Source organism: Ahaetulla prasina, chromosome 6 (assembly GCF_028640845.1).
Source record: "Ahaetulla prasina isolate Xishuangbanna chromosome 6, ASM2864084v1, whole genome shotgun sequence".
NCBI lineage: Eukaryota > Metazoa > Chordata > Lepidosauria > Squamata > Colubridae > Ahaetulla > Ahaetulla prasina.
The window spans coordinates 110,721,336-110,748,507 of NC_080544.1; the positions used below are offsets into that span (position 1 = coordinate 110,721,336).

The following is a 27,172-nucleotide window of genomic DNA, read 5'->3' on the forward strand; positions in this document are numbered from 1 at the left end:
AAATAGCAGAGTAGATATAGAATCACTCATTTGGGTTAAACATTGCCCCTACTGGCTTTTGGGGATACTTCTGGGGAAGACATATGACAAATATTCAGCTTTTGTCAATCAGTGCCTCCCTAGCCTCTTGCATCCATCAAGAGTTTTCATGGAGGGTCTACGACGTCATGCCAGTTTTGGGGGGAAATGCAGAAGTAATGTCATTGATTGAAAGCCCTGTTTCAACAAAAGTAAGTCTTTAAAACAAAAATGCACTCTTACTACTTTTGGGGTCACAAAGACATCTGATGTCCTATCATCCAATAATTATTTTTGTAGTGTTTGTAATATCTATACTTTGTATGTTAAACAATTGTATGTACATGTAGAATTTATTGCTTGGAGACTTGGAATTCATGCAAAGCAAAAATATGAAGGAAAATTAAAATATGTCAGGGTGGATATAGTGGCAATGCGGAAGACCATTGTTATTTCGAGGAGCTTAGTGACATATTTTGATTTCTTTATATTAAGAAGAGTCTAGAAGTCTGGAGCTCATTTTGAGATAACCAATTTGTTGGACAAAAATTTGTGAGATGGGGTTTTAATTTTCAATCAACTTTATTCAGAGGTTTAGCTCTTTCTATTCAGAGACTGCCCAGTTGTACCTGAGATGTTAAGTAGAGGGGTTAAGATTAATGTTACTGTAGACTTCCACATTGTACATATCCAACCCCCAGACAGGATAATAATGCTGAATGATGAAGAGCTCCATTGTTTCACGGAGACGGAGGCTCACATACAGTATATCACAGAAGTGAGTACACCTCCTCACATTTTGTAAATATTTAAGTATATCTTTTCATGTGACAACACTGAAGAAATGATACTTGGCTACAATATAAAGTAGTGAATATACAGCTTGTATAACAGTGTAAATGTGCTGTCCCCTCAAAGTAACGCAAAACAGCCATTAATGTTTGCACTGCTGGCATAAATATTCAGACCCTTAATACTTTGTTAAAGCACCTTTGGCAACACTTAAGAGCCTTGAGTCTTTTGGGGTATGATGTGACAAGCTATGCACACCTGGATTGGGGGATTTTCTGCCCTTCCTTATAAATCCTCTCAAGTTCAGTCAAATTGGATGGCGACCGTTGGTGGAGAGTCATTTTCAGGTCCCTGCAGAGATGTTCAGTAGGGTTCAAGTCAGGGCTCTGGCTGGGCCATTCTAGGACATTCACAAGAGTTGTTCCTAAGCCACTGCTTGTTGTCTTGGCTGTGTGCATGGATCGTCATGTTGGAAAGTGAACCTTCAGCCCAGTCTAGGCTCCTGAGCACTGTGGAACAGGCTTTCATTGAGAATATCCTTGTACCTTGTACCACCAAGCCAGTGTCCCTAGAAGCCTTAGTAGGTGAGGTCCGCTGCCTTCGTATTAACTCCAAAAACATCTCTGGAATAGGGATGGTATCTACCTCCACCGTCTGTTCAGTGAACTGGAAGTCATCCTGTCCCTGCAATCTATAGCGGATCCAGTAGCTGCTGACGCCTGCCCCAAACGTGCCGTAGCCCGTGCCTTTGCCAACAATAGTTTCAGGAGGGCAGGGTTGAACAGACCCTTAAAGGGTGGTTTTGAGTGGGCATCCTGCTCTGAGACAGAAAATTCCTCCTCACCATGAAACTCCCCAGAATAATAGCTAAATTCAGAGGGAGGGGGTGACCCAGGCTCCTGGTACTCAACCACTGGAGGTATAAATCTCCGAGAGTCCATTCCGTGCCCTAAAGGATACAATTGGGCAGGTGGCTGGAACTGTTGGCGCATTTCCTCTGCAATGCTCCTTCTAATGGCCTGATCAAGCCACAGCTTCAGGAACTGTGGCATGTCTTGTTCCCCTGTTTCACCTTGGCGGAGCCCTGCTGCAGTGGGGGTCCACATAGCCTCAACGGCCCGAAGCGTTGCCCCAGAAGGCCCAGGTTGTGGTTGTGCGTCACCAAGGTTATCAGGTGACCAGGGCCTGGCAGCGCCAGCTTGGGATGGCACGTTCAGATTCTGCTGAGCAGACAAATCTGGGGGTGGAGAAGCCATCTGATGTTCAGAAATGGCAGAATCCGATGGGGCCTGAGGTAAAACCCCTGCTGAGGCCTTGGCAAACTGCCTGTCAGTGGCCTTTTGTCGTACCTGGGCAGTCTTTTCATCAGCCTTAGATGTGCCAGAACGTGCTCTGGCCGTGGCACAAATTTTAGCAGCCGCAGCAAGGCTGGCTGTTCTAGGTGTGGCAGGCGCTCTGCCCACCCTATCTGGCTGAGGTGACCAAGAACCCTCTGCAGAGAAGGAAGCCTGTCTGTCAGAAATGTTCAAACAGGGCAGAAAGAAATAGACAGGCCTGAAGGGATCCTCAAAATGGCTACTCCAAACCTTTGCAGATCACTGATTGATAGCAGGATCAGGCCCACCAGGCCAGCCAGATCAGGCTGCAAAGCTAGCCTGCAGGCACGAAAGTGGCTGTCTAATGCCCAGGGCTCCCATCCGCCAGCGTGAAGAGCCCTACGAGCCCTGTGGCCACTGTCCAATGCCGGGGGAGCAAAGCTGCCCGGATTTAAGGCCACAAATGAAAAACATGGGAAAACAATTCCAAGCCTTCAGGAAACAGCGCCAGGCTAATAAAGGCTAGCACAGTCCAGCGGCTCTGCCACAGCTTGGCCAGGAACCAGCAAGCAAAATTCCAGAAAAGCGGCCCACACCCAGGTTACAAGAGGCTGGCGTGGCCAAAACACTCCAAAAAGCCACCAGTAGCAAGAGAGGGAGCCCTCTCTACAGCTGACTGGTGCAGGATCAAAGGGAGAGAAGAGAAACCGTGCCAAGGCGCTGCTTCAATCATGGTGCTCCTGCACCGCGGAGGCCAGCCGCCAACTCGGGGGCGGGCAAACCCCGCAGCATCCCCAAAGCAACAAAGCAGTTACCTGTGAGGAATGGGGAGGGTGGGAGGTGTCTGAAAGGACCCCCCCCCAGCTCAAATCCATAGCCACGGAGAGCCCTCCCCAGCTGCAAGCAAGAACCAGGATCCAAGAAAAAAAACAAGAAAAAAGAAGATCCAGAAAAAGCCAAGAGAATTCAAACAAATCAAAATTTTAAAATAAAAACAATCTACGCTAAAGAAAAAATATCCAGGGAATTATTTCTAGCTCAGTTCTAAAGCTCTGGAGCGAAGAAATTAACATCCATACCTGAGGCTGAGTTGAAAAAAACTGAGGAATGTCACCAGGGAGGCGGAACCTCTGAAGTTTCAACTCAGTCCATAGAGCTACAGTCTAGAATAAGCCATCCTGGCACCTCCCATCACCACACTATGGAGAAGATCAAGTTCTTCAAATGTGGCTTTATCTTTTTTTTTTTTTTTATTCAAAAAGTTTTACAAAATTTTTTCCCCCTTTCCCCCCCTCCTCTCCCCTCCCTTCACAATCCCCCTCCCCCCCCGACTTCCCGGAACGGGCACAAGGTATAGTTAAAAATAAAACAAACATATGCTAAAAAATTTTCATCCCAACTTAATTATACCCCTACAATCATCAATTCCTAACTTCCCCCAAAAACAATCAAGAATAATGCATCATAATCATTCAAAAACAGTCTGATAACTCTTAGTCTGATATCTACGTTGAATATAGTCAATCCATTTTTTCCATTCCTTTAAGTATCTTTCTTGCGTATTGTCTTTCAAAAAGGCTGATATCTTCGCCATCTCAGCCAAATTGGCAACCTTCAATATCCATTCTTCTATTGTAGGTACTTCTTTTTTCTTCCAGTATTGTCCTATTAGTAATCTTGCTGCTGTTATTAGGTTTAAAATCAATTTAGTCTCAATTACTGTACAATCCGTAATAATTCCCAACAAGAAAAATTGCGGCAGGAACTTTATCTTCTTTTTCAAAAATGTGGCTTTATCTTGAGAAGTAAGAAAACACAAGGTTGTCTCCATCTTACGGAACTGTAAAAACCTGTTACTAAAATTCACCTTTGCAGCTGCTACAATGCTGGAAAATTCCTTGTAGATTTCCTGATGGCTTGTAGGATTGTCTACAAATGATGTAGAATTTTCTAAATGCATTTTTAGATTTGGAAAATATTTCAGCTACCCACTTTCATGGTCTCTTTCAAAATTAAGTTTTCTCTCAAATGCTTTGATATCACAAAACATCCTTTCTGTTTTCCCTACACCTTGTAGTTGTTTGTTCAGTACATTGAAGTGCAGTGTAAAATCTGTAAAACAACAGGTTGGTAAGCCAGGCCGTATCAGTGAACTGTGGATATTCCTGCCCTTTTTTAATTCATAAGCAGCCTAATTCCATTCCAATCTCTCCAGGACTCGGCCTCTGCTCAGCCATGCATTGGATCTACTTCTTAGGAAATTTGCATAAATAAGATGAAGTGGAGGTGTAAGCAACAAGGTGTAGGGTTTCCTGCCTGGGCAGGGGGTTGGACTAGAAGACCTCCAAGGTCCCTTCCAACTCTGTTGTTATATTATTATATTATTATAAGGCAGGGCGACCGGCACATGCAGTGCTGGGACTGTAAAGCTTGCGCCATAAACCAAGCACTCCGCTCCCCTCCTGCTATGTCACGCTGTGAGCTATACTCCCAACCTAGCTCCTCTCTAACCCCACCATCATCACCAATCATCTTCATCACAGACTCAACAGGCTGCCATTACCGTGCCGGACCCTCACACTGCATGTGAGCTGCCTGTCTTACCCCAGACAGGAGGGAGGAAGCACTCCCATTGGGCTGCTGGGCAGAGGGGCGGATGATGTGAGAAATGTCCTCAGGTGCGTGTGGAGAGAGGGAGGGGATCAGCATGGTCCCATGGCCCTCTGGGTTTCTAGTAAGGAATTCTGGCGAACTCTGCTGGGGCGACGGCGCATGTGCCCACAGAGAGGGTTCTGCGTGCCCCCTCTGGTATACGTGCCATAGGTTCACTACCACTAGACTCTGGTCTACCGTATATAATGTCTGCTTGCTGTAGATTTGGAAGTGCAGCAAATGAGTCAGTCAGTTGTTGTTTTTTCTCAGCAGGCTCCCTCACAGTTTGTTGATTATCTCTCTTCTTTCTCAAGGACCTTGCTGAAAAAAACCTTCCCAGAATTATTGAGGTTTGAAGTGCTAGACTTGGGTTTTAAACTGATCGTATCCTCTTGGGAAAAACAATCCAGAAGTGAAATGACTGTTTCTGAGCAGAAGACATGTACTGGGAAGATTGAGAAGGAACTCAGAAAAGACTTCATTTTAAGTAGCATGCTATAGCTTTTAAGTAGCAAACTATAGATTGCTTAAAGGCTAGCAAAATTTGCATGCAGATCTTTCTACCTTGTTTCCCTGAAAATAAAACCGGGTCTTACATTAATTTCTGCTCAAAAAGATGCATTAGGGCTTATTTTCGGGTGATGTCTTATTTTTCCATGTACAACAGACATATTAAGGCCCATGGGCCGGATAGGCCCATATCTCACCTGTGGGGTAGCCCTAGAGATGGTGAGGGACCAGCCTTGTCCAGCCTGGTGTTGCTGTGGTATGCGCACAGGAGGCAGCACATGGGGAGGGCGATGGTGTCCGGCAACGGTTGTAGCTCGCTGACCCCTTGGCCAGGGCACTCGGGCTGTACAACCTGTGCAGCACAGGTGAGTCTAAGTGCTGGACCACCCGGCCTACCCTCCAAACAGCAGGCGGAGGCAGAGGCGCAGGGAAGAGGCACATGATTTGGCCCACTGGACCAAATGCTCTGATTCCTGCTCTTTGCTTTTTTGTTTTTTATTTTTACCCTCATGAATTTGTCTCGCAGTTGCGAGTTCTTTGTGTCTGTCTGGGCTTCAGAGTTTTTCCAGTTTCCTTCCATGCATTGGCTGTTACTTCCTGGTTTTTGTAGTACTGATCGCTTACATCATGCAAACGTCTGTATCTCGGCACTTTGGCAAATCTCTCTTCCAGGTGCTGCATTTGCCTTCTGGAATGTGCCTTGCCTTCCGCAGCAGGAAGTTGGAAATCATCAGTGTGCAGGGCACGAACCTCAGCACAATGTGCAGTTGGGATTTTGAGAGGAGTCTTTTATCGGTGGCAGGAGGTTGGCTCTAGCTTCGATGGCAAACTGGCAGTTCTTCTGGGATGGGGGGGCAGTACGGCCAACGGGGAGTCAGCAGTGGGCAAGCGCTTCCCATTTTGATACCCTCCACTGTTGCCTCTGCGCCTTGGCTTTGGCCCGAACGCTGAATGGGCAGTTCAGTTGCGCATCCCCACAATCCTCTGCACACTGCCGCCAATCCCCATGATGTCCCTTGAATAAAAATCAGCCATGAAGCTTGTCGAGAGGGCTGTCCGCTCCCCCGGCCCCCGTAATTGCATGCTCTCCTGGGATGCAGCTACTTGCCAGGAGGGCTGCCAGGCCCTGCAACGGCAATGCAATGGTTGCTAGACACCCCAAGAGCCCCTGCAATTGTCCCACCCTCTGCCAATCACCCACTGCCCCCCCCCCCGTGCCATTGTTGCTGCCCAATTGGCTTGCGGCTACTTGTCCCGTGGAGTGAAAAGTCCAGTTCAAATGGTGTCTGGGGGAACGGGCTGGGTTGAAGGGTGGAGGGCTAGAGGGCCATCTTGCCTTAGATAGCATTGCCAAGTTCTGGTCGCCTCTAACATGCACACACACACCCAGCAACCTGACTGGCTTCTCTGTTTGTGTCTCTGCTGTGTAACGGGCCCCCCCAGATCGTCTCCCCCCTTGCAGCAAGAAGGGGCAGTGAAGCTGCTCCCAGAGGAACCGGGTGCAGAGCAAGGCTTATGCAGGGCAGTAAAGATTAGGCTAAAAACACCGCCAGAATGTTTCCTTCCTGCCTTCCTTACAGGATTAGCCCTGTAAAATGGGGGAAAAAATCAAAATAAGATTTCTTCCAATAACCGGTTCTCCAAACTGCTTAGAAAGTTAATAACCGGTTCTAGGCAATAGGTGCGAAGTGGCTGAATCCCACCCCTGATGGGGAATAAAGAGGAGTTGTGCGGCTTGCCAGCCTCCCACTCTCACAATTGCTCTCCCGCCGCCATTCATGCGCTGCGCATGGGGAGTAAAGAGCTGCGAGGCTTTCTAGGTAGGTTGGCGCCCCCCCCTCACAATTTCTCCACGTTCCCCAGGTCAAGCCATGCCTCGGGCAACAGGCCAGGACAAAGGGCTGGTGACGGAGGGCCAGGGCGTCATTGGTGGTGGAAAATCGCTGTCGGAGGGGCAGCAGAGGAGGAAAGCTGGCTGAATCTTCTGAGGGGTGGCTTGGGGTGAAGTGGGCACATCTTTTATTTTTTTATTTTATTTAATTTGTCATAACAGTGTACATAAACATTGTCATAAGTAAAAAAAAAACATCATGAAGAAAATATATATATATATAAGTAAAATATGCATCAACTATATTAATTGGATATAATGAAGGGAACAATAGGACAGGAACGGTAGGCACTTTTGTGCTCTTATGCACGCCCCTTATAGTCCTCTTAGGAATGGGGTGAGGTCAATAGTAGACAGTTTTTGGTTGAAGATTTTGGGATTTTGAGTAGAGACTATGGAGTCAGGTAATGAGTTCCAAGCATTAACAACTCTGTTGCAGAAGTCATATTTTCTGCACTCAAGTTTGAAGTGGTTGATATTAAGCTTGAATCTATTTTTTGCTCTTGTATTATTGCGATTGAAGCTGAAGTAGTCATTTACAGGAAGGATATTGCAATAGATGATTTTGTGTGTTAAATGGTAAATGATTAAATGGTAAATGGTTAAATGATTTTGTGTGTCTCATGGTAGGCGTCTAAACTTCCTAAACCCTTCCACAGTATAGGGATTGTTGTACCAAAAGGTCGTTTTTTTAAAGGGGGAAGGGGCTTCATCCACCACTTCGACCATTTTCACTGTTCCTGCCTATGCCCCAATCTTCCCTTTCCTACAATTACTCTTTTTTCAAAACCCAAAATGTTGGATTGCACTTCCTGAAAATTATCAACTCTCAGGGCTTTAAACTGAAAGAAGATCAAGCAGACAATACGGTACTTCACGATTGAGGTTTTATTTCCTTGTTGAAAAATTGAAGTGGAATGTAGGAATTAAAAGAAATTATATAAAGAGTCCTTGTGCAGTCTCCCTTTCTTTCATCTAAATGGTCTTTTTGATAATTTATCGAAGTACATATAATTTAGACGGGATTTTTTTCCTTTCTCTTTAGTCAATCTTACTTGTTCAGCTTTCAAAAGCAGGGCTTGCCTTCACTCCCCAGGGCAGCAAATCTTAAAGCTGCAACGGATTGCAATGCTTTATTTTTTTTTTTAAAGTGGTATTTTCTCTCTGTCACACACGCACACACTCTTCCTGATCTCTCTCTCTCTCTCTCTCTGTCACACACACACAAACACACACACACACACACACACCGTTTGCTTGTATATATGTTGAGGATTCAGTTTGGGGCTGCTTGTGAAAAATGATTTCTTATGGAGTAATGACAGGAAGAGGGGATAATTGGGCCAAGCAGTTTAAGAACTATTGGCACAGGCATGGTCAAGAATATGAACTGGCCTTTTTTTTTTTTTTAGTTGGCCTTTAAGGGCCTATCCTCAAATCTCTGGATCATTTTTCTTACCCTTCCCTGAATTCTAACTTGTCAATATCCTCCTGGAAATGTGGTGCTAAGAATTGTACACAGGATATCAGATGTAGTCTCACCAGCTCTGACTGGAGAGGAAGAATGATTTCTCTTTCTTCAATGCAATGCTTCTAATAAAGCCCTACAGGTAACATGTTTCAACCGCTGTCTCAGTTCAGCTTACTGTCAAAGTCCAAATCCATCTCTATATCCTGCCTTTATTTTATGCAACATCATGGTCTCCATCAATGGCAACTTTTAAGACTTCTGGACTTCAACTCCCAGAATTCAGGGGTGAAATGCTTCCAATTCGGACTGGATCGGCCGATGCAGTAGTGATGGCGATGGGTGGTTCAGAGCAGGGGTCTCCAACCTTGGTCCCTTTAAGACTTGTGGACTTCAACTCCCAGAGTTCCTCAGCCAGCTTTGCTTTGCTGGCTGAGGGACTCTGGGAGTTGAAGTCCACAAGTCTTAAAGGGACCAAGGTTGGAGACCCCTGGTTCAGAGAACCTGTAGCAAAAATCTCTGCCCCCCTCACCCGCCCATGCCCACCCAATGCCTGGTTGCCCGCTTTCCTGCTTGCAGCTTCTTTTAGAAAATGCTTTTAAAAGGTTAAAAAAAGAGGTGCTGACGATCACAGCTGAGCCGCGCGATCGTCAGAGCCTTTTTTTTAACTTTTAAAGCAATTTTTTTACAACCTATTCAGCAGAATAGCTTGTAAAAAATGCTTTTAAAAGGTTAAAAAAAAGATTGTGCACCACAGCTGATCACCCCCCACGTGCTGTTCTACTTACCCCATGCCTCCTTTTGGCGTGCATTGCGCACACACGCATCTTGTATTTGGTGTATGTTGCACTCTGTACATGCACATGTGCAGCGAGCACAATGGTAGTAAACCGGTTGAGATTTCACCACTGCCAGAATTCCTCAGCCAGGGAGTTAACGTCCTTAAGTCTTACAAGTTGTCGCAGTTGGAGTTCTCTGATCTACATCATAGTCTCCCCTCCACAATTTTTCTCCATAACAACTCTGTGAAGAGGGTTGGTGGAAATGGAGGGGCTGGCTCCATACCATTGATACCATCGACCATGGTATCCTGCTGCACCGGCTGGGGAGTTTGGGAGTGGGAGGCACTGTTTATCGGTAGTTCTCCTCCTATATCTGACCAGTTGCAGACGGTGTTGGCAGGAGGGCAGAGATCGACCCCGAGGCGCCTCACTTGTGGGTGTCCCAGGGGTCAATTCTCTCGCCTCTCCTGTTAACATCTATATGAAGCCGCTGGGTGAGATCATCAATGGTTTTGGGGTGAGATACCAACTGTACGCTGATGATACGCAGCTGTACTTTTCCACCCCAGGCCACCCCAACGAAGCTATTGAAGTACTGTCCTGGTGTCTGGAAGCCGTACGAGTCTGGATGGGGAGAAACAGGCTCAAGCTCAATCCCTCCAAGACGGAGTGGCTGTGGATGCCGGCACCCCGGTACAGGCAGCTGCGGCTGCGGCTGACTGTTGGGGGCGAGTCACTGGCCCCGATGGAAAGGGTGCGCAACTTGGGCGTTCTCCTGGATGGGCGGTTGTCTTTTGAAGATCACCTGATGACCGTCTCCAGGAGAGCTTTTTATCAGGTCCGCCTGATTCACCAGTTGCGCCCCTTCCTTGACCGGGATGCCCTATGCACGGTCACTCATGCTCTTGTTACCTCTCGCTTGGATTACTGCAATGCTCTCTACATGGGGCTCCCCTTGAAGAGCACCCGGAGGCTCCAGTTGGTTAGAATGCAGCTGCGCGGGTAATAGAGGGAGCCGCTCGTGGCTCCCATGTGACACCACTCCTGCGCAGGCTGCACTGGCTACCTGTGGTCTTTCGGGTGCACTTCAAGGTGCTGGTTACTACCTTTAAAGCGCTCCATGGCTTAGGACCGGGTTACTTACGGGACCGCCTACTGCTACCGATTGCCTCTCACCGACCCGTGCGCTCTCACAGAGAGGGACTCCTCAGGGTGCCGTCCGCCAAACAATGTCGGCTGGCGGCCCCCAGGGGAAGGGCCTTCTCTGTGGGGGCTCCCACCCTCTGGAATAAACTTCCCCCAGGACTTCGCCAGTGTTGTGTCTTGTCCGCTCTCACCGCAGCCGGGGTCTGCTTATCTGCTCCCGAACACGGAGGAATGTATGCCTCCCGGCCCCAGTTCTGGCTCCATGCCCAGACAAGCTGCAGAGGAGGGGGTACCTCCCGGTCCCAGCCCTGGCTCCATGCCCAAGCAGGCTGCAGAGGAGGGAGCACCCCCCGGCCCCAGCCCTGGCTCCATGCCCAGGCAAACGGAGCAGCTAGACCCCTCCCCCTCCTCCACAGCATGTGAGCCTGAGGAAAGTTTACTTCCAACAACAGCTGATTGGAGTGACCCTCGCATCAGAAGATTGGATAGGCGGAGGCAACAGAAGGAAGGGAGGGGCAGGCCTGGATAAGTGCTGAGTCATGGAGCCACACCCCATGGCCTATATAAAGGATCTGCTTTCTGGCAGTCTCTGAGTCAGGCAAAGTCTAAACATATCTTGCTGAAGTCACTTTCTGGTCTCCTGCCTGCTCTGAGGACTTTGCTAGGACTTTGGGCAGAGCTGCAGAGGCAAGCTGATTCGGATTTCCCTGACCCGGCCGTCAGCGGAGGAGTGGGACACGACAGCCAATTTCTGGACCTTCGAACCTTTCGCCGCGAGCTGAAGACATATTTATTCATCTGCGCAGGACTGGCATAGGATTTTAGATTTTATCTGGTTTTAATTTTAGTGGGTTTTATTGTTTTAAAGATATTTTAATCTGGGCCAAATTGAATAAGTATTTTAAATATTTTATTTTGTATTTATTTTGTTGTTCTGTTTTTATCTGGCTGTAAACCGTACTGAGTCCTTTGGGAGAAGGGCAGTATAAAAATTTGATTGATTGATTGATTAATTAATTAATTAATTAATTAATTAAATAAATAAATAAATAAATAAATAAATAAATAAATGTCCCTTAGTTGGCTTCTATGGCTGAGGATTCAAATTCACAATTTCCCCAGTTTGTTTTTAAACATATTATTAATATATTATTCCTAAGAGGTCTATAAGGGGCGTGCATAAGAGCACCAACGTGCCTACCATTCCTCTCCTAATGTTCCCTTTTATTGTATCCAATTTCATATAGTTATTACATACTTATGATTATATTTATGCTTATATATCGTATAGTTATTTCATGCTTATGCTTATATATATTGTTGTGACAAATAAATAAATAAATAAATAAAAATAAATTAAAAAGAAGCATTCCATCTCATTCATTCTGCACTTGGTATGATTTGCAGTTTGGCATCGAAAAATTTACTTTTCGAAGGGGCATGAACTGGCCAGATTCTAAAAGGATGCATAAAAACGGCTAAAAAGCAAATTGTATAAAATGATAAATTTGCCTCTACGGTAAGTAGGCTTTCACGTCACACTTAATTGTAGATTTGAATTGAATTGGTTAACTTAACGGATTAATCCATTTCTTGCATTTATCCCCAGCCAAATAGAGATTTAGTTATCTCATGTTCATCTTTATTTAAAGGGCTTCTGGATCTGTTCTCTGGGATGCAAATTTGCCTGATATGAAGCTTCTCAAATCATCTTTATACCATCATTGGAAGCCTGGGAATAAAATTTAGCCCATAGTAAAAATTGCAGCAATGTTTGTTTCACAACAGATGTAAGACAGAGAGTGGAAAAAACACGAGGTGTTTCAGGTTTTCAAGAGGCTTTGAAAAATTATGGTTGGGCAAGAAGATATTAACAAACGCATCCTTTGAAGCTACAGATGAAAAATCAAAGCAGAGAAAGAAATGCAGATAAAGACCCTATCACCTTCAGTCCTCTAACAATGAATATTTCTGGCAGATGCACCATGATAGTCCCAGTGCCTGGAAGCCGTATGGGTCTGGATGGGGAGGAACAGGCTCAAGCTCAATCCCTCCAAGACGGAGTGGCTGTGGATGCCGGCACCCAGGTACAGGCAGCTGCAGCCACGGCTGACTGTTGGGGGCGAGTCACTGGCCCCTATGGAAAGGGTGCGCAACTTGGGCGTTCTCCTGGATGGACGGTTGTCTTTTGAAGATCACTTGACGACCGTCTCCAGGAGAGCTTTTTATCAGGTTCGCCAGTTGCGCCCCTTCCTTGACCGGGATGCCCTATGCGCGGTTACTCATGCTCTTGTTACCTCTCTCTTGGGTTACTGCAATGCTCTCTACATGGGGCTCCCCTTGAGAAGCACCCGGAGGCTCCAGTTGGTTCAGAATGCAGCTGCGCGGGTGATAGAGGGAGACGCATGTGGCTCCCATGTAACACCACTCCTGCGCAGGCTGCACTGGCTACTTGTGGTCTTCCGGGTGCACTTCAAGGTTTTGGTTACCACCTTTAAAGCGCTCCATGGCTTAGGGCTAGGATACTTACGGGACCGCCTACTGCTATCGAATGCCTCCCACCGACCAGTACGCTCGCACAGAGAGGGACTCCTCAGGGTGCCATCCGTCAAGCAATGTCGGCTGGCGGCCCCCAGGGGAAGGGCCTTCTCTGTGGGAGCTCCCACCCTTTGGAATGAACTTCCCCCTGGACTTCATCAACTGCCGGACCTTCGGACCTTCTGCCGCGAGCTGAAGACCTATTTGTTTATTCACGCGGGGCTGGCATAGGATTTTTAATAGTTCTAATATTTGATATAAATTTGATAAATTTTATGGGGTTTTTATGATTTTAAATGTTTTAATTCGGCCATATGTTTAATAAGTTCTTTAATTTATTGTTTTATTTGTATGCTATTATCGTTTTATCTAGGCTGTAAACCGCCCTGAGTCCTTCGGGAGAAGGGCGGTATAAAAATCCAATAAATAAAAATAAATAAATAAATAAAATGATCTCTGCTAACTATTTTCAAGACAAATGACTGGATGAGATACTTTGATTACCTCGTGTTCTTTCTCAAGAGGGGGTGAAGGCTGACCTTTTGAGAGCTCATGCTAGATAATTCAGCCTTTTTTATCGTTTTAGAATTTTTTAATCCTACTTGTATTTTTTTATAAGTAATTCAAGGTGGTGTACGTCTTATTATTTTCTCCACAATAACCCTGTGAGGTGGGTTGGGCTGAGAGAGAGGCTCAAAGTCACTCCACTCCATGCCTAAAGTGGGACTACAACTCACAGTGTCCCAGTTTACCATTAGTTGCCTTGTTAAGAGACTGTTACCTCTTCATTTTTGGGCCTACATTGTTTAAATGTTGTTTAAATGTTCGGTTCTGCAACCCAATGTTCGGTTCGGTTCTGCAACCCAACAAGAAAAACACAGACTTCAGAGGATAATTAGAACTGCAGAAAAAATAATTGCTACCAACCTGCCTTCCATTGAGGACCTGTATACTGCACGAATCAAGAAGAGGGCCGTGAAAATATTTACAGATCCCTCACATCCAGGACATAAACTGTTTCAACTCCTACCCTCAAAACGACGCTATAGAGCACTGCACACCAGAACAACTAGACACAAGAACAGTTTTTCCCCGAAGGCCATCACTCTGCTAAACAAATAATTCCCTCAACACTGTCAGACTATTTACTGAATCTGCACTACTATTAATCGTTTCATCGTTCCCATCACCAATCTCTTTCCACTTATGACTGTATGACTATAACTTGTTGCTGGCAATCCTTATGATTTATATTGATATATTGATCATCAATTGTGTTGTAAATGTTGTACCTTGATGAACGTATCTTTTCTTTTATGTACACTGAGAGCATATGCACCAAGACAAATTCCTTGTGTGTCCAATCACACTTGGCCAATAAATTCTATTCTATTCTTCTAAAGCAGAACTTCCCCAACAGGACTAACATATCTGTTGTACATACTATTAGATACAGCGCCCTGCCTCTAACACTTCTCATATTGGGTTTTCAATTTCAATTATATAGAATGTAAAGGATGTATGTTTGTGTTTTTATTTTTATAGTTATAATGTACACTGAAGACGGCATTTAATTTTGTTGTACCATGTGCAATGACAATAAAGTAAACTAAACACTTCTCAATGTGATGTTTTTTTGGTTGCCATTGCAAATTAATGTGGGATGGCTAGAGTGAAAGGTAGAAGTGAATTAGCATCCATCAGCCGCACAAAGTCTGGTAGGTAGCACTTTTTCTGACTTCTGCCTTTGATGAAACTTTTAGGCAATTCTTGGGGTGTGTCCAGACAAGTCTGTGCATTTGACAGGGCAGCCCAAACCAAATTCATATGTTCCTGATGGATGGTTTTCCAATGTGCAATTCCACAAAAAGGAGATGAGATGGTCATCTGAAGATAGATAGATCTAAGACAGGGATGTCCAAACTTGGCCCCTTGAAGAGTGGTGGACTTCAACTCCCAGAATTCTCCAACTAGCAACTTGCTTAAATTTATAGCTCATGCTGGCTGGGGAATTCTGGGAGTTGAAGTCCACCACTCTCCAAAGGGCCAAGTTTGGACACCCCTGATCTAAGATAATCATTATCCTTCTCATCTTCTCTACCACCTTTATTGATAGTTATTACTCTGTTTCTTTGTATGTATGGTACATTGAGAGCTTCTGCGTCAGACATTTGGCCAAATAAATCGATTCCTATTCCTATCCTATCCCCATGACTGACAGACAGACAGCTAGATCTGACTCACAGAAGAACAGGACTTAGTATCTGTTGTCCCGATGGGTAGGAACATAGAACCAAAGGATTAACATTACAAGACTATTAGACCAAGCACCATGAAGAATTTCCTCACGGTACAGAAGTTGCTAGCCAGTGGAACAGGCAGCAACCTGAAGTGGTGAATTATTCTTTTCTGAAAGGCTTCAAGTGGTTTGGTGAGCTTTTGGGGATCTCTTGCCCTGAGTAGAAGGTTGACCTAGACAACCTCTAAGGTAACGTCCCCCTTGGATGCTATTATGGTTTAAAACTACTGACTCGGTATTTCTCAACCTGAACAACTTTAAGAGGAGGGGACTTCAACTCCCAGAATTCCCCAGCCAGCAGAGTCCACCTCTCAAAGTTGCCCAGGATGAGAAATCTCTATAGATTTTTTTTTCTACTCTCATTTGCCACCAGTTATGGAATTCTGCTTCTGATTGCACAACAAAGATGTGTTACTATCCCCTTGTGCCTCTTCTGTTACTCTGTGGGTTCTTTTGACTCGGATCACAAGAACATTCAGTTTTGCATTGCATTCAGTTTTAGTCGCCACGATGTAAAAAGGATGTTGAGACTCTAGAAAGAGTGCAAAGAAGAGCAACGAAGATGATTAGAGGATTGGAGGCTAAAATATATGAAGAACGGTTGCAGGAACTCAGTATGCCTAGTTTAATGGAAAGAAGGTCTAGGGGAGACATGATAGCAGTCTTCCAATATCTCAGGGGTTGCCACAAAGAAGAGGGAGTCAAACTATTCTCCAAATCACCTGAGGGTAGAACAAGAAGCAATGGGTGGAAGCTAATCAAGGAGAGAAGCAACCAGGAACTAAGGAGAAATTTCCTGACAGAACAATTAATCAGTGGAACAACTTGCCTGCAGAAGTTGTGAATGCTCCAACACTGGAAATTTTTAAGAAAATGTTGGATAGCCATTTGTCTGAAATGGTGTAGGGTTTCCTGCCTGGGCAGGGGGTCGGACCAGAAGACCTCCAAGGTCCCTTCCAACTCTGATATCATTATTATTATTATTAACCTGAAGAGGGCTATCCTAGATGTGCTAAACTACCAGGTGTGCAGAAAAATATCCCTGTCTTCAGACACTCTAATTTACCCAGGATTTGGAGTTTATTTTCACCTTCAAATCACGCGTGGCTCCTGGTATCTACACAAACAAGTCCTGCTGTTTTCTTGGCAAGATTTCCAAAGTTAGTTTGCCATTCCTTCTTTCCTGAGGCTGAGAGAAAATGACCGGCCCAAAGTCATCCAGCTGATTTTGTTCCACTCCAGGGAAGGGGATAATGAAAGAACTGGTGATGAATTGTGGGGATACTGAAAAAGATTCAGGGGAATAGATAAAATGTATATGCTGTTTGGTGATGTGAGCAGATGTGGGGAAATGAATAAGATTCAGGGGAATATATACAGTCTGTATAGGTTTATTTATTGTGTCAGGTGGCATGAGCAGGCAAGTGGGACCAAGAGGAGAGTACCGAGAAAAACCGATTGAGTGAGAGAAATAGGAAGTTTCCGGTGAGCATCTGCTTAGAAAAACATGAGTTTTGAACGCACGATTAAGCATAAATCTCAGTTGGTTGCAATATGCTATAATCCTGATGATGTTCATGCCCAACACATTACAAACTGATTTACAGATAGAGAGGATGCGCATTGCTGAAAGATACAACGGAGCCAGCTTACAAGCCCAGTGAAACGAATTATATAAAAACATGCCTGGAGGAAAAGGAAAAAAGTGGGGAAAAAATGTGAAAATGAAAAACTGCATGGAGACAATACAGGATGATCCTTGATTTATAGGATGTTGATGTACACCGCCCTGAGTCCTTCGGGAGAAGGGTGGTATAAAAATCGAATAAATAATAATAATAATGTGATCCATTCAGTCGCGTCTGACTCTTGGCGATTCTCTGGGCCAGGTCTTCCCACACCTTCCAATCTTACGGTACTTCTTTGATTTTTTTCTATGCTGTGGCTGCCGTCAGCTTTGATGGTGTGCAGCCTCCGTGTTCTTTCCAAGCCCGATTTTCTTTTGCTGCTAACTCATCCCAGCATAATCGCTTTCTCCAGTGATCATCCCCGCATGACATGGCCAAGGAAAGTAAGGCTCATTTTGTGATTTTTGTCTTCCAGTGACGTGTTGGGTGATATAGGCCCCAGGACTTGCTTGTTAGTCACCTTCGATACCGCAGGAATCCACAGGAGCCTTCTCCAGTACCACAACTCAAATGAGTACATTTTCTTCCTGTTTCACTTTTTTATGGTTCAATTTTCAGAACCACAAGTAGCTACGGGAAACGCAATAGAGTGGACTAACCTACATTTCATTGGCAGCCTGATATCCTTGCTGTCAGACCTGGAAACCCTCTTTTACATTTGGGCCTTCAGGCCTGCCACGTTTCCTACTGTGGGAAAATGAGAGTGGGGATTGCATAGAGTATGGGTGATAATGTAGTCAAAATAACATTCCTTTCTCAGAGAGTCAAGGACGCCTTGCCCTGGCACGTGGAGTCACTGGAAGGTGTGTCCAGTTTGGACAGTATGATGGACATGTGGGTGCTGGGCAGGGACTTGAACTTTCACTTGAGTGGGGAAAACCTGGAAACTTTCAGATTTGGGTTTTCCTAGATGTGCTAATATGACATCTCTAATAAAATGGAACTTTGAGGAACTTCAAACCTCGGAATCTTCTTTCATTGGGGGTGTTATTTGGAACCCTGACACTTCTTTTTCCATTCACTCATGTTCTTCATTGCTGGATGACCCAGTGCAATTCAACATTTTGTTTCTCGGTTGCATTGACTGCTTTGAACGATCTACAGTCCTAGTAAAGTGGATTTTCCCACGCATTCTATCTCTTGATCATCCATTTCTATTCTGATGTTTTCCATTCCTTGCAGTGGTCATGAACTTGGTCTTTTTGATGCTCAGAAAGAGACCAAAATTCTTCACTTCTTTGATTTTCTTGATCAGATGTTTCAGGCCTCCTTTGGTTTCTGGCAGAAGAGTTATATTGTCAGCACATCGAAGATAGTTGATGTTTCTTCCTCAATCCGGGTTTTTAATTTTTCAAGATCTAGCTTCCTCACGATAATTTCAGCAGACAAGTTATTCAAGAAAGATCAGAGAATGCTACCTCGACACACTCCTTTCTCTACCTTAAAACAATCCGACGTCTTGAGTTACAACTTGCTACTTTGTGGTTTGTGAAAACCACCTGCTTCGGTTTGGCGCCTTGCCAGCGTTCTGTCATCAATTCTGTCATCAATTGCAGAAGGGAGGGGGGAACAAATAGGTAATTTGCTGCACAGTTAGTCCTTGACTTACGACCACAATTGAGCCCAAAATCTATGTTGTTAAGGGAGAATTTATTAACTGAGTTTTGCCCCATTTTACAACATTTCTTGCCACGGTTGTTAAGTGAATCACTGCAGTTGATGGTTAAGTGAATCTAGCATCCCTCTTAACTTTGCTTGTCAGAAGGTTGCAGACGGATATGACCTCAAGATGTGGCAGTGGTCATAAGTATGAACCAGTGGCCAAGTATCTGAATTTTGACTACAGGACCATGAGGATGCTACAAACGTAACTGTGGAAAAACTCTCATAAGTCACTTTTTTCAATGTCTTGCAACTGAATGGAGTCACTTTTTTCAGTGTCTTGTAACTGAATGGTCACTATATGAACCGTTATAAGTTGAGGACTGTATACCTTTATGGCGGGAAATTAGGAGGGGGGAATTGACAGATGAGGGAGAACAGAGGCGGCTGGAATCCGGTTCATATCTGCACCGGCATCTTCAAGGTCTATTACCCCAAGTGTGGAGTTTTAGCAGCCCTAATACATCAGCGTTTCCAATAATAATAATAATAATAATAATAATATAATAATAATAATAATAATAATAATAATAATAATAATGTTTTAATTTGTATACCGCCCTTCTCCCGAAGGACTCAGGGCGGTGAACAGGCAAATAAAATACAAACAGAAACATACACCATAATTAAAACAACCCTTAAAAAACTGATTCAAATTTGCCAGAAAATTTAAAATAACATTACACCCCATAAAATTACAGAAATTTAAAACCCATCAAAATTCAATTAAAATTTAAAATTTAGAATTTAAAATCAGGCCAGTAACATAACATCTCGGTGGTGCTGGATTGGCTATTCACGGATGGACCGGGGGGGGGGAGGGGGGGCTCAGGAGAACCAGGCGTTTTAGTTCAATATTAGCGCACAGGAATTTTAAGTTCTGCTTGACTCTCCTGCAACCAGCATCTTTTAGTAAAAGTGCCTTTTCACTTCAAACGGAGTTGAGATCTCAAAAGTGCTTTTTCAAGAGGCAGCTGGACTTCCTGGTTTTTCTTTGAAGACGTTTCGCTTCTCATCCAAGAAGCTTCTTCAGCTCTGACTGGATGGTACGGAATGGAAGTTTCTCCAGTCAGAGCTGGTGGGGGCTGGAAGGATTTATACTCCTTGCAGAAAATCTGGTCATTTGCATTCTTTTAGGGTCTCCCGATTGAGCAGGGGGTTGGACTAGAAGACCTCCAAGGTCCCTTCCAGCTCTATTCTAATTGATTGATTGGTTGATAGATTCATCTCCTAACAGGAATGGCTGTAAGAAGAGAAGAGGAAGCCGTTAATTGGAAGGCAGCAAAAGGAATTAAATTACAGAAGTGTACAATCGGAAGGCGTCTGGAAGCAGCTTTTCAGGCGAGCAAATACGTTCAAAAGCAGACGCCTTCGTGATTTTTGTGGCTAACGTAGACTGATCTGGCTCTGCTCCTCAATAATTACAGAAGAATGCAATTATGCCTACAAGAAACACAATATTAGGTGTTCCCATGTTACACTGGGACACTCGGATCAAAAGGGGAATACAGTCCTTCAAATGGGCACGCCAAGACTCGGATGTATGCAAACAAAGGACGTTGAACTTTGCTTTTTGATTGCTAATCGGTTAAAAAAAACCAGCCCTCTTCCTGTGAAAACGAGCCATGAATCTTGCTTGGCTAGCTCCAGCGGGATTCCCACAAGGCAATTCCTTCCCAAGAGGATTAAGAAAACCACTGGCCCCAGTCAAGAAGATGTGGCCCTTATTAAAATAAAGTCAGTTAATTACAGTGACATGAAAGGTCCTATTATGCTTGACCAAAAAGTCATTTGTGTGTTTTCCAGCTTAAGAAAATCTCAGCTGATGTGGATCTAGTTCGGGGGTCTCCAACCTTGGCAACTTTAAGCCTGGTGGACTTCAACTCCCAGAAAGCCCCAGCCAGCAAAGCTGGCTGGAGCATTCTAGGAGTTGGTCCTACAGGCTTAAAGTTGCCAAGGTTGGAGAGCCCGGATCTAGTTTGTCTTTAACATAACATAACAACAGAGTTGGAAGGGACCTTGGAGGCCTTCTAGTCCAACCCCCTGCCCAGGCAGGAAACCCTACACCATCTCAGTCAGATGGTTATCCAACATTTTCTTTAAAATTTCCAGTGTTGGAGCATTCACAACTTCTGCAGGCAAGTTGTTCCACTTATTAATTGTTCTAACTGTCAGGAAATTTCTCCTTAGTTCTAAGTTGCTTCTTTCTTTGATCAGTTTCCACCCATTGCTTCTTTTTCTACCCTCAGGTGCTTTGGAGAACAGCCCGACTCCCTCTTCTTTGTGGCAACCCCTGAGATATTGGAAGACTGCTATCATGTCTCCCCTAGTTCCTTCTTTTTATTAAACTAGACATTCCCAATTCCTGCAACCGTTCTTCATGTTTTAGCCTCCAGTCCCCTAATCATCCTGGTTGCTCTTCTCTGCACTCTTTCTAGAGTCTCAACATCTTTTTTACATCATGGCGACCAAAACTGGATGCAATATTCCAAGTGTGGCCTTACCAAGGCATTATAAAGTGGTACTAACACTTCACGTGATCTTGAATCTATCCCTCTATCCCTATCTTTGCTCCTTTTGAGGATGACTAATGTTATGTTGACTCTTTAATGACTTCATAAGTAAAATTTCTCAACGGTGATCTGTCACTAACTTGATCTTTCACAGGGCTGGATGTGTCACACGCTGGCGACATCCATGCCCGCTTTAGCAAAGGGGGAAAAAGTCACGCTACATTGCATGATGATGCCATGATGACACAAGTTTGACAGCCCTGATCTTTCAGTCTTCGAACGATGCCTGCAACCTACTGAGCTGTAATTGCCCATAATGTTTGTTTTCTGGGCTCTATTTAAGGCTCAAAGTTATTCTTGTGAATCAGTGTTTTTAAACCCTAACCCTTCACGAATTTGTGTCTCATCCTTGCGATCAAGATCATGTGAAGTGTTAATTCCACTTTATAAGGCCTTGGCAAGGCCACACTTGGAATATTGCGTTCAGTTTTGGTTGCCACGATGTAAAAAAAATGTGGAGACTCTAGAAAGAGTGCAGAGAAGAGCAACAAAGAGGATTAGGGGACTGGAAGCTAAAACATACGATGAACGGTTGCCGGAACTGGGTATGTCTAGTTTAATGAAAAGAAGGACTAGGGGAGACATGAGAGCAGCCTTCCAATATCTCAGGGGCTGCCCCAAAGAAGAGGGAGTCGGGCTGTTCTCCAAAGCCCCTGAAGGCAGGACAAGAAGCAATGGGTGGAAACTCATCAAGGAGAGAAGCAACCTAGAACTGAGGAGAAATTTCCCGACAGTGCAGACAATTAATCTGTCGTGTCCCACTCCTCCGCTGACGGCCGGGTCAGGGAAATCCGAATCAGGCTTGCCTCTGCAGCTCTGCCCAAAGTCCTAGCAAAGTCCTCAGAGCAGGCAGGAGACCAGTAAGTGACTTCAGCAAGATAAGTTCGACTTTGCCTGACTCAGAGACTGCCAGAAAGCAGATCCTTTATATAGGCCATGGGGTGTGGCTCCATGACTCAGCACTCATTAAGGCCTGCCCCTCCCTTCCCTCTGTTGCCTCCGCCTATCCAATCTTCTGATGCGAGGGTCACTCCAATCAGCTGTTGGTAATAAACCCTCCTCAGGCTCATATGCTGTGGAGGAGGGGGAGGGGTCTAGCTGCTCCGTTTGCCTGGGCATGGAGTCAGGGCTGGGGCAGGGAGGTGCTCCTTCTTCTGCAGTTTGTCTGGGCATGGAGCCAGGACGGGCCGGGAGGCATACATTCCTCCGTGTTCGGGAGCAGATAAGAAGGCCCCGGCTGCTCTGAGGGCGGGCAAGACACAACATAATCATTGGAACAACTTGCCTCCAGAAGTTGTAAATGCTCCAACACTGGAAGTTTTTAAGAAGATGTTGGATAACCATTTGAAGTGGTGCAGGGATTCTTGCCTAAGCAGGGGGTTGGACTAGAAGACCTCCAAGGTCCCTTCCACCTCTGTTATTCTAAATCAGGGGTAGTCAACTTTTTTATACCTACCGCCCACTTTTGTATCTCTGTTAGTAGTAAAATGTTCTAACCGCCCATCGGTTCCACAGTAATGGTGATTTATGAAGTAGGGAAGTAACTTTACTTTATAAAATTTATAATTTGACAAAACCCCTACCGCCCACCATGAAAGCTGGAATGCCCATTAGTGGGCGGTAGGGACCAGGTTGATGACCACTGTTCTAAATCTGGAAATTTTAAAGAAAATTTTGGATAGCCATTTGTCTGAAATGGTGTAAGGTTTCCTGCCTCGGCGGGGGGTTGGACTAGAAAACCTCCAAGGTCCCTCCAACTCTGTTATTATGTTATGTTACCTTAAATGTTCTAAACCCTGGGGACTTTTAAGACTCCCATCCATGGGAATTCTGAGAGTTGAAGTCCAGACATCTCAAAGTCCACAGCTGTTGAGAAACAGTGTTGTAAATAAAGATGATACCGGAGTCCATTATTTTTTTGTGGCAAGCCAGCTTCCCTTAAAAAAAAAAAAGAAAACTTAAAAAGAACTTTGTAGATATTTTCTCTGCCCTCCTCCTGACCCTTTCTATCCAGGTCCTGAATGGAAGGCCGGCAGGTTGAAATTTTGTTTGTTTATTTATTTATTTATTTTGCAGCCCTAACTATCCTTCGGAGTCTGTGTCTTGTCAGGTTTGGTTGCTGTGGAGGTGGAGCTGTTAGGAGACCTGGTCCATCGAATCGTCAAAAAGTTGGACATGACTGAATGGATATCATGATCGAATAAAACTCTCATTAGTATGCATACCTTTCCGAGAACTCGTTTCACCCATTCCTTATTAATTTTAAAGGTAGCATTAACATTCCACTTATCCCTTGACCCTCAAGCAATATTATGAAAGCCATGCCTCCAAATAAAATTTATTAGTCGGAAAAGCTGCTATCAGATTTCTAATTATTTTTTTTTGCTTCTCCAACGGGGTTTGCATTCAGACAGTTCTCCTAATGAAGTCAAGTGTATTTCTCCTCTTTTTTATTTATTTATATTTATTTTTGTCACAACATATAAAAAGGATTATATAGTATATGAACATATGTATGAGTAAATATTAGGAGGTATAAGCATCAATATATATATAGGAAGAAGAAAAGAAAAACAATAGGACAGGAATGGTAGGCACGTTTGTGCGCTTATGCACGCCCCTTATGGTCCTCTTAGGAATGTGGTGAGGTCAATAGTGGAAAGTTTTTGGTTAAAGCTTTTGGGATTATGGGAAAAGACTACAGAGTCAGGTAAAGTATTCCAAGCACTGATGATTCTGTTACAGAAGTCATATTTTCTGCAATCTAGATTAAAGCGGTTAACATTTAAGTTTAAATCTGTTGGTTGCTCTTGTATTGTTGCAATTAAAGCTGAAGTAGTCTTTAACAGGAAGGACATTACAATAGATGATTCTGTGAGTTAAACTTAGGTCTTGTCGAAGGCGACGGAGTTCCAAGTTTTCTAAGCCTAGGATTTTAAGTCTGGTGGGATAAGGTATTTTGTTGTTTTCTGAGGAATGGAGAACTCTTCTTGTAAAATATTTCTGGACACATTCAATTGTATTAATGTCAGAGATGTGGTGAGGGTTCCAAACAGGCCAGCTGTATTCTAGAATTGGTCTAGCAAATGTTTTTTGCCCCATCTCCTCCTGTTTATTTCCCCCAACATTTTCCCTTGTATTTATTAATGTTGCAAAATTACTGGTCTGATACCCGACGATAGCAAAAGGTTTACAGCTTTCCAAGCTTGGACCTAGGAAGAATGAAATCGCAAGAAGGGATGAGCAGCCAACCGCTCTTTCATCATGTTCAGCATGTTTCATCATGTTCATCTTCAGCACAGAGGAGACGAGAAGCGAAGAAGAGGAGATGGGTTCTATGCCCCCTGATCAAAGAGGGCTCCAAACAGACCCCTCCCCAAAAGGTAGAAAGTCATTCAAAGCCTGATTCAAATGTTTGAAATTATCGTATGGAAAGATACAGGTAGTACACAGAACACAATAACAGAGCTGGAAGGGACCTTGGAGGTCTTCTAGTCCAACCCCCTGCTCAGGCAGGAAACCCTATTCAGACAAATAGCTGTCCAATCTGTTCTTTTTTTTTTTATTATTTGCATTTATATCCTGCCCTTCTCCGAAGACAGGGCGGCTTACATTATGTTAGCAATAGTCTTCATTCTATTTGTATATTTATATACAAAGTCAACTTATTGCCCCCAACAATCTGGGTCCTCATTTTACCTACCTTATAAAGGATGGAAGGCTGAGTCAACCTTGGGCCTGGTGGGACTAGAACCTGCAGTAATTGCAGGCAGCTGTATTAATAACAGACTGCATTAGTCTGTTGAGCCACAAGAGGCCCCTTCTTCCAGTGTTGGAGCATCACTTCTGAAGGCAAGTTGTTCCACTGGTTAATTTTTCCAGCTGTCAGGAAATTTCTCCTTAGTTCTAGGTTGCTTCTCTCTTTGTTTAGTTTACATTACTTTCCATTCGTAATTTGGGTAGTCCTTGACTTACACAGAGGTGGGTTTCAGCAGGTTCTGACCAATTCTGGAGAACCGAGAGCGGAAATTTTGAGCAGTTTGGAGAACCGGTAGTAAAAATTCTGACTGGCCCCGCCCCCATCTATTCTCTGCCTCCTGAGTCCCAGCTGATCGGGAGGAAATGGGGATTTTGCAGCATCCTTCCCCTGGAGTGGGGAGGGAATGGGAATTTTGTAGTATCCTTCCCTTGGATTGGGGAGGGAATGGAGATTTTACAGTATCCTTCCCCTGCCATGCCCACTAAGCCACAGAACCGGTAGTAAAAAAATTTGAAACCCACCACTGGACTTACAACCGTAATTGAGCCTAGAACTATGGTCATAAGTCGCATTAAAACAGGTCAAGGCAGGGTGCCCAATTTTATTATCTTTCTTTCTTTGGTGGTGGGTGAACACTACAGTCATTAAGTGGAACGCTGCAGCTGTTAAGATTTTTAAGAAGAGATTGGATACCCATTTGTCCGGAACGGTGTAGAGTCTTCTGAAGCAGGGTTGGACTAAAAGACCTCCAAGGTCCCTTCCAACTTGGTTATTCTCTATTCTGAATCCATTTTCTTTCATGGGCTGTTTTTGCTAGACTCTGACAGTAAATGCTGCAAATCAGTTTTAAAATGCTGCAAATCGCAGTTATGTGACCGTGGGAAGCTACGGATGGCTTTAAATGTGAACCAGTGGCCAAGCGCCCAAAATATGATCTTGTGACCATGTGGGCACGGGCGTCGTAATTCCAACCAGATAGACCTCAAGGCCTGGTCATAAATTGAGGACTGCTTGTAGTTAATTTTTATCTCAGTTTGCTGTCCAGATTTTGCAGCCACAGATCAGAGGCAGGACTGCATTTTGACAGCAGTACTTGCAGTTACTATTAACCTGGTTATTGAATTAAGCTCCCATGTAACACCACTCCTGCGCAGTCTGCACTGGCTTCCTATGGTCTTTCGGGTGCGCTTCAAGATTTTGGTTACCACCTTTAAAGCGCTCCATGGCTTAGGGCCCGGGTACTTATGGGACCGCCTGCTGTTACCGTATGCCTCCCACCGACCCGTACGCTCACACAGAGGGGGACTTCTCAGGGTGCCGTCCGCCAAACAATGTCGGCTGGCGGCCCCCAGGGGAAGGGCCTTCTCTGTTGGAGCTCCGACGCTCTGGAACGAACTTCCCCCTGGCCTACGCCAAGTGCCTGATCTTCGGACTTTTCACCGTGAGCTGAAAACGCACCTATTTATTCAAGCAGGACTGGCCTAAAGTTTTATTGGGGTTATTTATATTTTAATGTTTTAAATTGTTTTAAATTTTTGGCCACCTTATAATATGTTTTGTTTTAATTTCTTTTAATGTTTATATAGTGATTTTTACTTGGCTGTACACCGCCCTGAGTCCTTCGGGAGAAGGGCGGTATAAAAATCGAATAAAATAAATAAATAAAATAAATAAATCCACTTTTCTGAATGTTGCTAAACTTTACTTGTCTTGTGAAGACCTCTGGATCAGAGCATAATCGACAATACTCATATTTTTAAGTGTGCCAGCATTTCATGAAGGTAGTCCTCAACTTACAACAGTTCATTTAGTGACTGCCCAAAGTTACAACAGCACTGAAAAGAGTGACTTCACAGTTAAGACTTTTGCAGCCTCCCCAGGATCATGTGGTCTAAATTCAGACGCTTGGCACCCAGTTCGTATTTATGACCGTTGCTGTGTCCCGAAGTCACCCTTTTGTGACCTTCTGACAAGCAAAGTCGATGGGGAAGCCAGATTCACTTAACAACCGGGTAACTAATTCATCAACTGCACTGATTCACTTAACAACTGCAGGAAGAAAGGTTGTAAAGTGGGG

At 44.4% G+C, this 27,172-nt stretch overlaps 1 protein-coding gene across 1 annotated transcript in view; it reads left to right on the plus strand.

Moving 5' to 3' along the window:
- Positions 1-23,454, plus strand: part of LOC131201010 (uncharacterized) — a 73,689-nt gene extending 50,235 nt beyond the window's left edge. The window contains exon 3 of the mRNA XM_058188494.1: positions 23,412-23,454. Coding sequence (XP_058044477.1) covers positions 23,412-23,417 — 6 coding nt within the window. The 3' untranslated portion in view covers positions 23,418-23,454. The remainder of the gene's footprint in view (positions 1-23,411) is intronic.
- Positions 23,455-27,172: the final 3,718 nt, after the last annotated feature.